Genomic DNA, 15,295 nt, shown 5'->3' on the forward strand with positions numbered 1-15,295 from the left:
GGGGTGGGGTTTGTGTGTGACTCTAACTAGTGTTGTCACAGGGGCCTAGACAGATGGCTCTGTGTTTTATTCTCTCTGGTTCTGGCTGCAGTTATGGATGCTGTTTGAAGTTTGCGGTAACAAAGTCATAGCTCGTAATCCAATTTCCTTAAACTCTCCTAGTCTTTCCATTAAATGATTTGGTCTGCTTTGGTTTCTTTGGGGTTTCAGTACATTAACAAGACATGGTACAGAAGACAGATCAGAACATATTAGAACCTATTAGAAGAGGATTATTTACAAAATTAAATGGTTTTTACAAATTGGACTACAGCTTTTGTTATATTTTGCATGATTCCTGGTTATGCAACTGACACAGGGTCTTTTCTTGCTTATATATGATGTATCAAACAAATGCACTGGGGGTTCGAGCTGCAAATAACATCGGCTGGAGTTTCCTTTGTTCGGCTGCATTGCTCTGCTGCTTTTGTTGCCTGTCTCAATCTATCCACACCATCATGAACCATGAGCCGTTTGGTGAGCGTGTAAATTTGGTGGACAGTGTACTGTCAGAAACATGTCTTTAGTTGTCAGTCACCCTCTGCATAAAACAAACACTCGCAAATGTGGTCCTCAAAGGATTTCACATCTGTCAAGTGGTTCTGTGCGTTTCAGCTGGCCAGGACCCAAATGGACCATGAAGTTGACGCGTTATATAAAATCAAATTTGTTTTAAAAATGTCAAATTAGGTTATTCAGTCTATATGTGTAACACATCACCTCTATGTTAATCTACTTCCCCACTTCTGTACAGATTGTCGTGTTAGTGATCGTTTCCATGTGCAATGGCTTGATAAGATAATGCGTCTGCAGTCTCTACCCAGATATGTCCATTCTGGTTTGCTTTGGATTTTACTTTGGAAACATTTGACACAGTCTGTATTATTCATCAAAACATCATGCTGGTGTTTTTATTATGATCAAAGCAATAAAAAAAGTCTATCAAAAATTGCAGACTGAAATGAATTCATAAGTCTAAGAGCTATATATAAAAGAAGTCTCTTAAGCTCATCCAGGCTGCATTTATTTGATCAAATTTTATGAAATATTATTACAATTTGAAAATTTTCTGTTTTAATATGTTTACCATAAACTTGTCAAAACCCACAGTAAAGTGTTACTAAAAACATTGTTTTAATACTTAATACTTCTATTACAACAAAGACATTAAAATTTTTTTTAATATTTTTAATATATAATTTAAAAAAAAATACTTTTAATGTAATTTGACAAAAATATATTTTTATATAGAATTTTCACTGATGTTGTCCAGAAGAAACTGCAGTTCACTGAACACAATAATGGGGCATGTTGTCACACTTTATGGGGTAAGTCGTCACAATGGAACCTTCCATTAAACATGTCATTTTGCCAAAAAAAAAAAAAGAAGAAGAAAAATAAATTATGAATCAGCAATGAGTTAAATATGAAAATGAAAAATATGATATAGTTTGGAGCACAGAATTCACTCACACACAATTTAAGATTTTCTCTATAGTTGTCAAAGCCCATGTGGAATCTTCCATGAGTGACAACTAGCCCCGCTCTCCTGTAATACATGGGCTTAAAGAAAAACTGCTCTCTCCGTGGGCAGAGGAAGTGTCTGATTTAAGGAGGCGATGGTATCTTCCTCCCTTTAGTGATGATGCCATTTCAGATGAATCCCTTGAGCCTGTTGCCCTGGTGTTTGGGGTTAAATTTGAATAGACAGATGTGCCAGAGCCAGAACTGCTGCAGAGCTCTCTGTAAACCCAAGTCATCCTCTTCAATAATGCAGGAACCCACATGTGACGGGCACATGGCCATGCATTCAGCAGAGCATGCCTGCAAGGAGGAACACACTCTTGGGGATAATGGTGGATGGGTGCATCTTTACTCTCTTTGTATGCTTCTAAACGTCCCTCTGTTTTCATCGTGCCATTATTTAATAGGTCTTTATTTATACCAGTTATGCAGTAATGAATTTTTGATGATTGGTTTGAAGTTTGCAGTGGCTGAAAGACAAATTAATAGAGAAGACCTCAGGCAATTGTGACATTTTTTGTACATCTTTATAAGCTGAGGCAAACTGAACTATTTTTTTGGTATAGGAAACAATTACATGTTCCAGCAGTAATAATACCATTAAATGCATTATATTTCATAGATATTGTTTCAAACCCACAGTTACAGTTTTGCATGGTCACCTTCAAAACATCAAGCTTTAAGAGCAGAAACTTCAAACTTTTTTCTTCTCAAAGCCAACATCAAGCTTGTCTTGAACTTTTGATCTAATTAAAGAAATGTAATATGTTACAGTTGTGTTGCAATACATTACAATACATTAAGATCATGCCTAAGTACTGCATAAAATCTTGCAGTTTATTCTTAAAAGCTATGAATTAACAAATTGCAGATTATAACAAGGTACTGCCTTAAATGTGAGGCCGTTCAAATTACCTGGGCTCAAATATTTACTTGTGTTTTGTCGCCCTCTGCTGTTTAGTATGAAGTCTACAATAACAGGGTTCTGTATTAATATTTGAAATATATTAAATTCAGATAGGGTTAGAATATTGTATAATGTTATCCTAAGAATATCTGGTTCATTAAGCATATAATAATATGAATTCTATAATATAATTACAATGGACGCGTTGTAAAAAGTGTTCTGTCTCTTTAAGAACGTCCAGGCTGTTCTTGACGCTTGATTTTGACGTCAGAGTCGCTTTCCGTGCCACATGTTTTGAAGGAGTCGATTTATCCCTGTAATTTTTCCAAAAACATCTCGGAACGGACACATATCTTTATGGATTAAGACAATATATTACATGGAAATATACTGGTTACTCTTTCGAAGTAAGAATCGCATCAAATAATAGTGTTTTGCAGGTAACGTTACTGACGTTACTAAAGAGTAGCCTACGTGAGCGGATCACTGCAGAGTTGATATTATATTTCACGAGATTTCTAATATGCCGTCTCTCTCGTTTTAGTCTGTAATAGCTGTCACATCTAATTATGGCTCTTCCGGAGAAGAATGAAGTTACAGCAGACCTAGAAACACAACCCATTGTCAATGAAGAAGAGGTAAATGACTCTAAACAAGAGGAAGAGGAGAATGCAGATGGTGTTGAAGATGCTGATCCAGAGATGAACTGTGAAGATGACAATGATGATGATGGTGAAGCTATTGACCTGGATATAAATGAAGATGAGTCTGAGAAACCAAAGGGCAAGAAATGTATTCCAGGTATCGTGTATTTGGGACACATTCCTCCGAGAATGAGACCAAAACACATGCGGACTATGCTTAGTGTGTACGGAGAGATCGGGAGGATCTTCCTACAGCCTGAAGGTAAATCTACAGTACTTGACAATATTATATTAAACATGTCTATTACTGTCTGACTAGCAAACACGCATGTATACTGTCTTACACTACCGCACTTATTACAGTAACGGTCCGTCAACGGCAAATTTTTAAAATCAAAAATCGTTGTTTTGTGGCTTTTAGTCGATGTCCATTAGCTCTGGTGTCATCTATATATGAATGTATTCCTGAAAGTACTAAATTAAACCACTAAATCAAACTAACTTCTTCAAATTGTGTCTTTTATTCTTACCGAGGCTATATTTATTTGATCAAAATTACAGTGAACGGTCGTTTTGTGAAATATGAAACTGAAAAGCAGCAAAAACATTTTCCAACACTGATAATAATAAAAAGCTTCTCTAATAATTGATAACAACAACTGAACACCAAATCAGCATATTAGAATGATTTCTGAATCATGTGACACTGAAGACTGGGGTAAGGATGCTGGAAATTCCCCCACGAAATGATATCTTGTATCAAAGTGCATGTTTTCATGTTTGAGAAACTTTTCATATAAACATTTTTTTGACTCTTTTCTAGATCATTGTGTGAAAAGAAAGAAAAAGAAGGCTGGAAGCAATTCATCCAGTTTCACGGAGGGCTGGGTGGAGTTCAGAGACAAGCGCATCGCTAAGAGAGTCGCAGCCAGTCTGCACAACACACCCATGGCCAACAAGAAGAAGAGCCGCTTCAGCAGTGACCTGTGGTCCATAAAGGTACATAATACAGAGATATACAGCCGGTAAAATAAGTATTGAACGCATCACCATTTTTCTCACTAAATATATTTCTAAAGGTGCTGTTGACATGAAATTGTCACCAGATGTCGGTAGCAACCCAAGTCATCCATACAAAGAAAACAAAACAAATAAGTTCAGAAATTAAGTTATGTGTAATGAAATGGAATGACCCAGGGAAAAAGTATTGAACACACTTACTGAAATTTATTTAACACTTTGTACAAAAGCCTTTTTTGGTAATGACAGCTTCAAGATGCCTCCTGTATGGAGAAACTAGTTGCATGCATTGCTCAGGTCACATGTGATTTTGGCCCATTCTTTTACACAAACAGTCTTCAAATATTGAAGGTTCCATGGGCCTCTTCTATGAACTCTGATCTTTAGTTCTTTCCTAAAGATGAATCCTATTGGATTCAAGTCAGGTGATTGGCTGGCCATTTTAGCAGCTATATTTTCTTTCTCTGAAACCAACTGAGTTTCCTTGGCTGTGTATTTGGGATTTTATTGTCTTGTTGAAATGTCTATCTCGTTTCATCTTCATCATCCTGGTAGGTGTTGGGACTGAACCAGCTAATATTAATATCCACTGACAAAGGGGCAGGTTTGCATTCTTTTACTGATTGGCTTTCTATGCCTTTTTGCATCTCCCTTTTTTCCATGTGTTCAATACTTATCCCTGTGTCATTCCAATTTAACTTAATTTCTGAACTTATTTGTTTTGTTTTCTTGGTATGTATGTATGTGTTTATATGTTACCGACATCTGGTGAAAATTTAATGTTAACAGCACCTTTAGAAATATATTTACTGAGAAAAATGGTGACGCGTTCAATACTTATTTTACCCGCTGTATGTATGTGTGTGTATATATATATATATATATAAGAAATTTATTTAGAAAGGATTCATTTAATTGATCAAAAGTGAATATTAGAGTGATTTCTGAAGGATCATGTGACACTGAAGACTGGAGTAATGATGCTGAAAATTCAGTTTTGCGTCCCAGAAATAAATTACATTTTAAAATATATTGAAATAGAAAACAATTATTTTAAATTGTAATATTATTTCACAATGTTACTGTTTGTACAGTATTTTTCTTCAAATAATTGCTGCCTTGGTGAGCAGAAGAGACTTCTTTCAAAAACATTTCAAAATCTTACTGACCCCAGGCCTTCCTTATACAATGTAAAATTCATCATATATGAAGCTGTATAGTTACTTTTTCTCTCTTTTTCATCATCAGTATCTGCACAGGTTCCAGTGGTGCCATCTCAGCGAACGATTGGCTTACGAGCAGACGGTGTATCATCAGCGTATGAGAACAGAAATCTCCCAGGCGAAGAAGGAGACCAACTTCTACCTGGCTAGTGTGGAAAAGAGCCAGAGACTGGAGATCCTAAGGAAGAAGAAGGAGAAGAAGGGAGAGGTCGTAGAGGAGAAGACGTGGGACTACAAACAGAGACCTACAGAAGAAGAGATCCACCTGAAACGGTTTAAGAACAAAGGCTTGTCCAAGAAGAACCTCCAGAAGGCACAAGAGAAGAGCAAAACTATCCAGGACAAAGCTCAATCGAACGTTTCCCTCCTGGCCAAGATCTTCAGTAGTGGAAGGGCTCAGGAGTGATATACTGAAAACGAGTTTACATTCAAGTTTTGGTGAATCATCAGTTTTTCAGACATTTTTTTTCTGTATTTGTATACGTCCTGTTCAACATACAATCTTTTAACAAATGTTCTACTATGTTTTTTGACACAGACCAGATATAAACCCCATATAGATGGTTCTGATTGACTGTTTCATACTTTCAGAGTAAAAACACTGCAGAACTCACGAAAATGACCCACCATTGTAAAAACAGTGCTCTATTTTCCCATGAAAAGAAGCTTAACGTCTTCTGAAAGTATAATGCATTGTTCATTCATTAAATTGTTCTCTAATTCTATCCCATGCCTGTTTGAAAAATTTGTAAAAGTAATTCTTTAATTACTTTGTCATTTGAAACTAGAAACTGTCGTTGGATGAGTTTTTGAGATTCAAATTCATTATTAATGCTATTTTCATATTAATAAAAGTCTTTATGTACAAATTGTCATATGTATTGAATTTTAACTTTTTTTTATTAATACAATATCAATATGAACACTGCAAAAAATGTTTTCTTACTCAGTATTTTTGTCTTGTTTTCCAGCCAAAATCTCTAAAAATTCTAAAAAAACAAGATGTTTTCTTGAGAATAAAAATGACTTAAGTAATCATAATTGCATTTAAAAGCAAGAAAAAAACATATTTTGTATTATATGTATTTTTACAATATTTTATCGCCAGATGTTATTTCTTGTTTTAAGAAAAAACTAAATTGATAAATTTTTCAGAAAACAGGACTAAATATCTAATGTCATTTTTCTTCTCAAGTAAATGTATCTTAATTTAAAAATCTTTAGATATTTGTACTGGAAATAAAAAAAAAATAGGGAAAAACACCTTTAAAAAATTACATTGAAGGACCTCTGTGATATGCTTTGCTTAGGAAAAACAAGACGACTTAATTTTATAGCTTTATCAACAATACAATCACTCTCCTGAAAAATCCAATCCAATATATCAGTAGGTCGTGTTGTAAAACATCTTAAGTCATAGCTCAGCAGAAATTTACATTACATAATGGTAAGTGGGTTTTAAAGACAAAAACAAACATCAGTTTGTCTGGTTTAGTAGACGGCATCACAAGACTCACTGGGTATTTTAGAGGAAGTGGCTTGCTCTTTTTCCCTTTGTGCAACCCTGTTCTCATGTACATCTGCTTGTAAAATAAGACCTTTCTCATCCTAAGAAGACAGATTTCTCCAGGCCATCTTCGACTTTGGTGTACTCCAGGTTGGATTTGTAGTATTGGCTTTCATAGCGTGGGCTGTTCCTCACATATTTCAAATATTCCGGGGCCCCGGGACAAATGACGTTGTCAGCCAACAGGACAGTGCCTTTCCTGAGTAGACCACAGTCCTACAATGTTATAAAATAAATATGTTTGTAGTTTTTCATATTTTAGAATAACGTCTTGAGGGGTTAACATAAACAATAGTGTACTTTGGGCTTCTTACCTCGAGAAGTTTAGTGTCTGGTACGTAACGATCTTTCCAGTGGTCCAGAAACACAAAATCAAAGGATTTTATTCCAAATCGTTCCTTCATTTTGGGGATTAAATCACCAGAGGGTCCCTCCACTAGTGTAACCTTTAAAAAACAGAACAAAGAAAGCGTTATTACCTTTAAAATAGATATTTAGTCCCAAGCAACTGTATATAGTTTTGTGCATTTTTTGCGACTTTGAAGCCCCTATAGTTAAGAGAGTGGAATTTACTTTCGTAAATTTACAACTGTCGTAAATACAGTGGATCGCTGTAAACGCGCATTTGTTGCTGCCGTAAAGCATTCCGTCTTTTTCGCGGAATTTTGTACCCGCTCACCACACAAACAAAACATAAACCGTTCGTTTTATTAGAAGTCAGTTTGCTATCGATATGACTTTGAAACCGAAATTAAAGGTAAAAACAAACATATTGTTTTAAGATGCCACTTGTATCAAGAGAATCACTTAGTCTAGCATTGCAAAATGTTTATAGGCTACATGCCTTCATAAAGAACTGTTTTTTATATATAAGCTATATGTCCTTAAAAATGTGGTAAAAGTACATTTAAAAGCATTTTATGTTCTTTACCGACAATGCATGACTTTAAACTTCCATGTCAAATGTGACAAATGAACCAGATTATTAGCTATAACCCTTATCATCTCTGACATTTTTGGATTAAATATTTTTGGATGGAAATTAGATGATAATTTAATATAATCTGCTGAGGTAATGTGGCAACAATGTAGTATATTATAATTTGACACTTTATTTAAATGTTGCATTTTGCATATATTATACATACTATGCATAGTAGGCAGTAAGCAGTGCATTAATATTTTATACCAAATATTAGTGTTGTTAATAAAGATTATTGGAGGAGTATATAGGAGTAAATAACATTTGTCTTTCTGCTTAAATTTTTTTTGTATTTAATAACTTGAAGTCTTGAACACTTCCATGTCAAATGTGACAAATGACCCAGATTATTAGCCATAACTATCATCATCATCATGACATTTTTGGGTTAAAAAAAATTCATATTTAATTCAGTGCAGATTCTGAATGAAAAAGGTTTCAAAGCAAAGGCTTTGCATACCAGTTCTTTTTCTCACCTTGTCCTGAAGGCCGGCGTAGGCGATGATCTGACGAGCAACTGCGGCAAAGGCTGGGTTGAATTCGATAGTAATGAGTTTGGAGCCAGGGGACAGCAGTCGAGCGATCCGAACAGTGGAGTAGCCGCAGTATGTGCCGAGCTCCAGAGCCGTGCTGGGGTTTACCTCCGTCAACACCGAATCCAGTATGAGCCCTTCAGAGAGACACACAGAACACAAACCAGAGGAAACTAATCAATGAGGTGGCTAATGACATAGTTGAAATATCATTAGAGCCTTTCTGCCCCATTAGCAGCTCCACGCCATCGTTTATTCATCAGTGCCTGTTGTCACACATGAAATTGAGCTGCTAATATGAACATTATCAGACTGATGTTCATTGTTTGGTATCATATAGTGGCACTAAACATATTTTAAAACAATATTTGTCTTGTTTACCACTGCAAATGTCGAAACATTCTTAAATCAAGATATATTTACTTGAAAAGCTCACCATATATACAAAATGTCAAGATATAAAGTCTTGTTTTTTTAAAACAAGAAAAAAATACATGCCGATGCATTTAACTGTAAAAAAGATTATTGAAGTATGTTTTACAAGAAAAATACTGTTTCAGACTTTGTACTTCAAAATATCACGTTTTATGTGTCTCTTGCCATTTCTTTGTGGTTTCAGTTTCTTAGTAAAAATTGCTTCCATGCCAGTTTTTTTTTTTTCAGAGTGGAATAAGAAAAATATTCTTGTTTTCCTTTTGAATTAAGTTTATTTTTCTAACCCATTGCCAGATATTTTTCTTATCCAGTGTTATATAGCGTTATTGAGATAAAATAAAAGGTAAACTGAAGTAAAATGTAAAAAACATAAAACATATTTTATTTATATTGATAGCCAATGCAACATTTCTCTTTTTCATTTAGTTTAACTTGATGTACTAAAATAACTAAAACAAAAATAAAATATAGTGCTTTATGTAGTAAGTAATTTAGCCTCTCAAGCAAATTGTTTGTATTAAGTACGAATTTTGTTTTATTTTTTTATTTTTTTTGTTATACTGTTTTTGCTAAATTTTTAGTGGATATATTAAGTCAATTCCCCTCAAATTTAAATTATAGACATTTTCCACCAATGTCTGTCAACTATCAACAACCAAAATAGGATCACTTTGTATATTGTAAAAAACAGATAATTCGGCGAACACTTCTGAAATGAATCCATCCTCACAGTCCCATAATGCATCAGTGTAACTAATTGCTGCTGTTGATTGTGTGGGATGCATTGGCTGCGCATTGTGCGTACATGCAACTAGTGTGCATGTGTGCAGCCATGCAGAGAGCATATTGACCCAGTAGACAGGAGACTGCCATCACTTCTCATCCAGAACAGCCGGCTTTGAGCAGCCCTAAAGCCATTTACTCAAGAGCGGAAAAGAGCATAATAAAAGCAAAAAAATATCAAGCTAATGGTGAGAAAATTAGTAAGGGATCAGAGGAGGAGGCGAGGAAATGGGAAACAGGTTGCTACCTTTTTCATCGCCCACGTTCATGGCCCATTCTTTGTGCCGGCAGTAATAATCGATGGCTGAGATGACGCTCTTAGGGTCTCCTTTTGTGGCGTTCTTCTGAACGGCTTTCAGCATGCGCTGCATTCACAGAAATCAGCCATGATAAACAGTGTTCTTGAGCAAAGTAAAGCCAGAGAACAATAGTTCAAAATAAAGACACATAACAGGAAGCCATTAATTACTCTTGCTTTCAAAAGGGGATTCTGCTATAGAAAAATCTGTTTAATCATAGGTCCCTTAAAAAATGTACTTTGCCTGTACCGTGGTACAGATGTCAGAAGGTAATACTGTGGTATTTTAATATATACAATGATACTGTATGCATGTAGCATAATATTGGTATACTCCAAGGTCCTTCAAATAATTTCTTATGGACACAATGATTTTTTGTACAAAATTAAATCATTATGAAGAATTTATTTTTCCATTATGATAATTAGAGTGGGGTTTTTTTAATACACACACATATATAGAGAGAGAGGGCCATTGTAATGGAAAATATGGTTTTTAATAATAAATAAATAAATAATATATAATTAATAAATATGTAATGGAAAATGTTATTAATTGTAATTAAAATAATGTCAATGCAAAAATAAATAAATAAATGGATGGATGGACGGAAAAACAAAACAAAAAACTACTAGATGCTTTCACTATTTTTTATAGTCCTCCCTGTTCTAGCTTGTACTATTCTACACAGTTGCTTTGTATAATAAATGTAAAATGTAAAACTAGGTTTCATTTTCTTATTGAAAAATATATATTTTTATTTTTAATATTAAATAACTAAAATGATGTTTAATAATAAATACACTCTCAGAAATAAAGGTACAAAAGCTGTCACTGGGGCGGTACCTTTTCAAAAGGTACATGTTTGTACCTAAAAGGTCCATTTTGATACCTTTAAAGATGCATATTAGTACTTAAAGTGTACATATTTGAACTTAACAGGTACAAAAGTGTACCTTTTGAAAAGGTACCGCCCCAGTGACAGCTTTTGTACCTTTATTTCTGAGAGTGTACATTGATAATATTTAAGTTATATTTAAAGAATACGTGAAACATTTTATTTTAAAGAGAAATAGATAGTTACTTTTATAGTGCAAATTTGTCTTTGGTTTTAGCATACACCACAAACAATGATATCAACGAAACGCACAAAAAGAAAAAAAACAAATATACATAAGAACAATGTAAAAGATCTAAAACTCATCTACATTATACCCGAGGTTGTCTAAATCATTTCCTTGAAGGTAACAACTGAAATTGAGAGTGTAAGAGATGAGATGAATAATAACCAAACCTTTAAATGTATAAATATCATTCATATTATCAACACAGAATCAGATACATATCATATAACCATAAAGTGTTCTTTACAGGCTTTGTTTGATTCACCAAAATACAGCATTTTTTATGGTAGCCTGCATAGCCTTCTAGGTAGGTCCATGGTATTTTCGCCATAAATGACTCTCTGTCTTCTTTGAACATCAACAGGTCATCTCTGCATATGTGTGAAGTATGTATGAATGACAGTGAGGGTCACCTGAGGTCGCGATGATCCCGTCACGATGTTAAGGAGCCGCTCAAGGATGACATCGTGCCAGAGGAGTGCGAGCCAGCCACTGCTCCGCACAGCTGCAGGGATGAACCCACGATAGAGGACGTACAGGACAGCTGCTGAAACCACCGTCACTGCCAACAAACTCCACAGCATGCTGTGAAAGACAGAGAGAGACGTTCACAAAGAGAATAAATGATTAAGGTCAGCAAAAAAAAAGACATTAACAGCTTCGCAGTTCACAGAGGGTGAGACTACAAAGCAGTGTCAGAAAGAATTACACAAAAACAGATACGGGAAAAAGCAAGTGAAGGTCAAAGGGTAAATCTCAAAAAGCCTGTTAAAACATGTCTTGGTTTTTTATATTTCACTCCTAAATCCAAAGTAAGAAATAATATAATGCTGAAAGAAAATGAAGCGTATTTTAGTATAATAAATTTTTCAGTTACATTTTCTAAATTGGATCAGGGTTATTATAGTCAAATTGGGAAAACATTTTAAAAAGCATTATTGTTACTTAAGATAACATAAACGTCGAATGAAATAAAATAAAATAAATATTTTAAAAAAAACTTTTATTTCAGCTAGCTGCCAAAGCAGCATTTCTCATTTTAATTTAGTTGAACTTGACGTGCTAAAATAACTAAAACTGAAATAAAAATGAATAAAAACTATTTAGTCAGAAAAAAACAAAACAAAAACACACTAAAATGAATACAACTTAAATTAAAATGAAAATTGAATATATTAAAATAAAAACTAATTCAAACTTTTAATAAAAACTATAATAGTTTATAAATGATACTAAAATAACACTGGTCCAAATGCTTAATATTTGCATTCTCATTATTCTAGTTATATTTGCATTAACTTAAAGCAGCAATGAGAATCAACGTACCTGTCTGAAAACAATGATTTTTTTTAAAGGCAGTGCAAAAAATACTACCATGATGTATAAATATTTTACAATCTAAATATTTTTTCTTTTCTATTGCAGTAATGTTATTTTTTTTTATTTTGCATAATAGTTAGAATGGGATTTTTTCACATGACTGTAATGAAAAAAGCCCTTGATTATGATAATAATTTTGTATCATTTTTATACATTAATTTTTTATGATTTTGGAGAGAAAATATTATATAAAACAATATTTGCTTTGATATGATATTATATATAATTTTTTATATATGTAATACTTTTTAGGTTTATTGATTTTAGAAAGAAATACAATAGGCTTTGTGAGACTTACTTCAAAACTCACTGTCATTTCATTGTTGACCTTACTCCAGCTTAAAGCAACACAACCTTTGGACCTAAATGATTGATTATCTTACGTGTGTTTATGACATATGGCCACACCTGTGTAAACACCCCCGGCTCTATCAGCCGTATTATGATGCAAGATCACATGAAATGCACGTCCATAACACGTGCCTAGCTGCATTTAAGATGTTACAGCCACTAATATTAGGATCAGCCACATGAAAAAAAACTGACACAATACAAGAAATACATAGAAAAACGACAAAAGGGAGGACAGGGTTAAAAAAACTTTGACTTTCAGTGGTGTGGAATGCCAAACTCTCCATCCCCCTCTCCTGTTTCAGTCCAGTGGTCCTAGAAAACAGTGAAAGCTCCTTTTTCTGTGCTGTGCAAGATTTGGCCTCATGCCTGGGGAAGGAAATGAATTAGCACAGCTTCATCCCCACAGCTGATTTACCGCTCACATGAACAGAGAATACCTTATAATGGCTTGCGAAATTATGATTCAGAAGTTTTTTACATGTTTTAACAGTTAGATGGCTTAACATTTACGGTTAACCCCTTACACTTTACCAACTCTAGTATCGTGCCAGCTTCACCTTTTCTAGAAGATCTAGTCATCATTGGTTAAAGTGATGATTACTTATCTGTTTTTCACACCTGTGCAGAAGTTTTGGGTTGATAAGTTTATTTTTTTGTTGTTTTTTATGTTTTTGAAAGTCTTTCATGCTCTCCAAGGCTGCATTTATTTGATTAAAAAGTTAAATATTATTATAATTTAACATAACAGTTTGCTAATTGAATGTATTTTAAAATGTAATTTATTCCTATGATGCAAAGCTGATTTTTCAGCATCAGTACTTGATGCATAAATTACATTACCAGTCTTCAGTGTCACATGATCCTTAAGAAATCATTCTAATATGCTGATTTGCTGCTCAAGAAATGTTGAGATTTTGAATGTTGTTTTTTTATTTTATTTAGAAATGATTTATATTTATTTTGTAACATCATAAATGTCTTGTCACACTTGATCAATTTAAAGCATCCTTGCTGAATTAAAATATATATATATATTTTTAATCTTACTGACTTTTGAATGGCAGTGTATAATTTAATACTGAGAACTTTTTAATCTAAAAACAAAATAAACAAAAATGTTTCTTAAAGTAATAGTTCACCCCAAAATGAAAACACTGTCATCATTTATTACTCTCATGTTGTTCCAGTCCTGTATATGAATTTATTTCTTTTGCAAGACACAAAAAGCTTTGGAATAAAAAACAAAACAAAACACTTTGACATTTTTAAAGATATCTTTTTTTGTGCTCCACAGAAGAAAGAAATTCATACAGGTTGAATAAATGCTGACAGAATATTCATTTTTGGACAAACTATCCCTTAAAAAAAAACCTTTCTTTTCAAAGAACCTTCGAAGAAATCTTCATTTCAAGAGTACAGCTGAGCGAGTGCAATACCACCACATGCAGGAGTTATTACAGTGCTGCCAAAATGACACTGATTCTAACACATTCATATTAGTAAAGCTACGAATAAGGATTTCTGCTCCGGCTTTCTGTGCAGACACAGTGGGCCGCTCATAAAGAACCCCAGGCACGATCCACTGGAGTAACACAGTGAGACGCAGCGGTGACAGTAGCAGCCTGTGCGCTGTCAGAGCATGCTTTAATTAAAGATGGTATCACCATTCAGACCTGCAGCTGAAAATAAAACCCTAAAAGAACCAGACAGACTGAAAGACAGAAGCGTCTCTCTTAAGAGGCCAGTTTTACAGCTTCTGTCGGCTCCTCCACACTTGCTGATATCGACCGCTTGGCCTGCCAGAGACCTCAAGACTTTAAGCAACACTGAGTTCTGATTACTAGGCCTCATGAATATTTAAGTCTTTTGCTTAATTATAGATTGCAGCTAGACTTTAGTAAACTGAAGTGTGCTGTTAACACGAAGGCAGCGAATTAACACTTTTGCGCATGCTGTGTGCGGGATGTGCGAATTTCAATCACCATCTTGCTTATGAATAAATATTGAAGTGTGAACAATATTGGTTGATGTGAATGCAGAGCTGGATCATGCAGAAAGTTACATAAACACACAGTGTTACGGCAAGAAAGGATTCTCACATAATACATAACACATATGCATGCATTTCCTTGAATTTCATAAGCCAGACAAAGAACAATCTGTTACAATATTGTGCCAAATATTTCCATAATCTTACTTCCTTTTGCAGCTGTCTTCACAAAGACACACACACAGAGACGAGCTTCCCTTTCTCTTTTACTCCGATGCCTTTATGCCTTTCTCTGGCAAAGTCTTTCTCGCTGGCCTCTTTCTCTCTCTCTGTCTCTCTCTCTCCCTCTGTCTACCTCTGTCTCTCTCCCCTCCCTCTTCTGTTTGCTCTTTATAACCTGTTCTGCTGGTCTGCCTTGATATGTGTTGAAAGTGATGTACGACCACGGGTCACAAGAGAGAGAGAGCGAGCGAGAGAGATGCAAGCACACA

The 15,295-nt window shown here is 34.5% G+C and overlaps 2 protein-coding genes and 1 long non-coding RNA gene across 4 annotated transcripts; 2 read left to right on the forward strand and 1 right to left on the reverse strand.

The window, feature by feature from the left end:
- The first annotated feature begins 2,722 nt into the window (after nucleotides 1-2,722).
- abt1 (activator of basal transcription 1) lies at nucleotides 2,723-6,531 on the forward strand. 2 transcript variants are annotated; one of them, XM_058785452.1, is made up of 4 exons: nucleotides 2,723-2,877; nucleotides 3,015-3,376; nucleotides 3,938-4,113; nucleotides 5,383-6,531. In XM_058785452.1, the coding sequence occupies exons 2-4, from the start codon at nucleotides 3,040-3,042 to the stop codon at nucleotides 5,761-5,763; spliced, it is 894 nt and encodes a 297-aa protein (XP_058641435.1). In that variant the 5' UTR covers nucleotides 2,723-2,877; nucleotides 3,015-3,039; the 3' UTR covers nucleotides 5,764-6,531. The 2 variants fall into 2 exon arrangements, with proteins under 2 accessions (XP_058641435.1, XP_058641436.1); XM_058785453.1 differs by having other exon boundaries at nucleotides 2,731-2,910.
- Nucleotides 6,532-6,682: 151 nt separating this feature from the next.
- comta (catechol-O-methyltransferase a) lies at nucleotides 6,683-15,295 on the reverse strand. Its single transcript, XM_058785454.1, has 6 exons — nucleotides 15,012-15,295; nucleotides 11,494-11,665; nucleotides 9,905-10,022; nucleotides 8,383-8,576; nucleotides 7,239-7,370; nucleotides 6,683-7,140 (listed from the first exon to the last, which is right to left on the reverse strand). The coding sequence occupies exons 2-6, from the start codon at nucleotides 11,662-11,664 to the stop codon at nucleotides 6,961-6,963; spliced, it is 795 nt and encodes a 264-aa protein (XP_058641437.1). The 5' UTR covers nucleotide 11,665; nucleotides 15,012-15,295; the 3' UTR covers nucleotides 6,683-6,960.
- On the forward strand, nucleotides 7,401-11,571 carry LOC131546120 (uncharacterized). The gene is made up of 3 exons (XR_009272607.1): nucleotides 7,401-7,681; nucleotides 8,395-8,624; nucleotides 11,445-11,571. It is a non-coding gene; the product is annotated as an uncharacterized LOC131546120 (long non-coding RNA).

Source organism: Onychostoma macrolepis, chromosome 08, assembly GCF_012432095.1.
Source record: "Onychostoma macrolepis isolate SWU-2019 chromosome 08, ASM1243209v1, whole genome shotgun sequence".
NCBI lineage: Eukaryota > Metazoa > Chordata > Actinopteri > Cypriniformes > Cyprinidae > Onychostoma > Onychostoma macrolepis.

Excerpts from the sequence above, each read along its gene's own strand:
- abt1 (XM_058785452.1), top strand. The coding sequence starts at position 3,040 with ATGGCTCTTCCGGAGAAGAATGAAGTTACAGCAGACCTAGAAACACAA. Across the intron at positions 3,377-3,937 it reads GATCTTCCTACAGCCTGAAG|ATCATTGTGTGAAAAGAAAG; the intron begins GTAAATCTACAG and ends ACTCTTTTCTAG. Across the intron at positions 4,114-5,382 it reads GTGACCTGTGGTCCATAAAG|TATCTGCACAGGTTCCAGTG; the intron begins GTACATAATACA and ends TTTCATCATCAG.
- comta (XM_058785454.1), bottom strand. The coding sequence starts at position 11,664 with ATGCTGTGGAGTTTGTTGGCAGTGACGGTGGTTTCAGCAGCTGTCCTG. Across the intron at positions 7,371-8,382 it reads ACGCCGGCCTTCAGGACAAG|GTTACACTAGTGGAGGGACC; the intron begins GTGAGAAAAAGA and ends TGTTTTTTAAAG. Across the intron at positions 7,141-7,238 it reads CAGACACTAAACTTCTCGAG|GACTGTGGTCTACTCAGGAA; the intron begins GTAAGAAGCCCA and ends ATAACATTGTAG.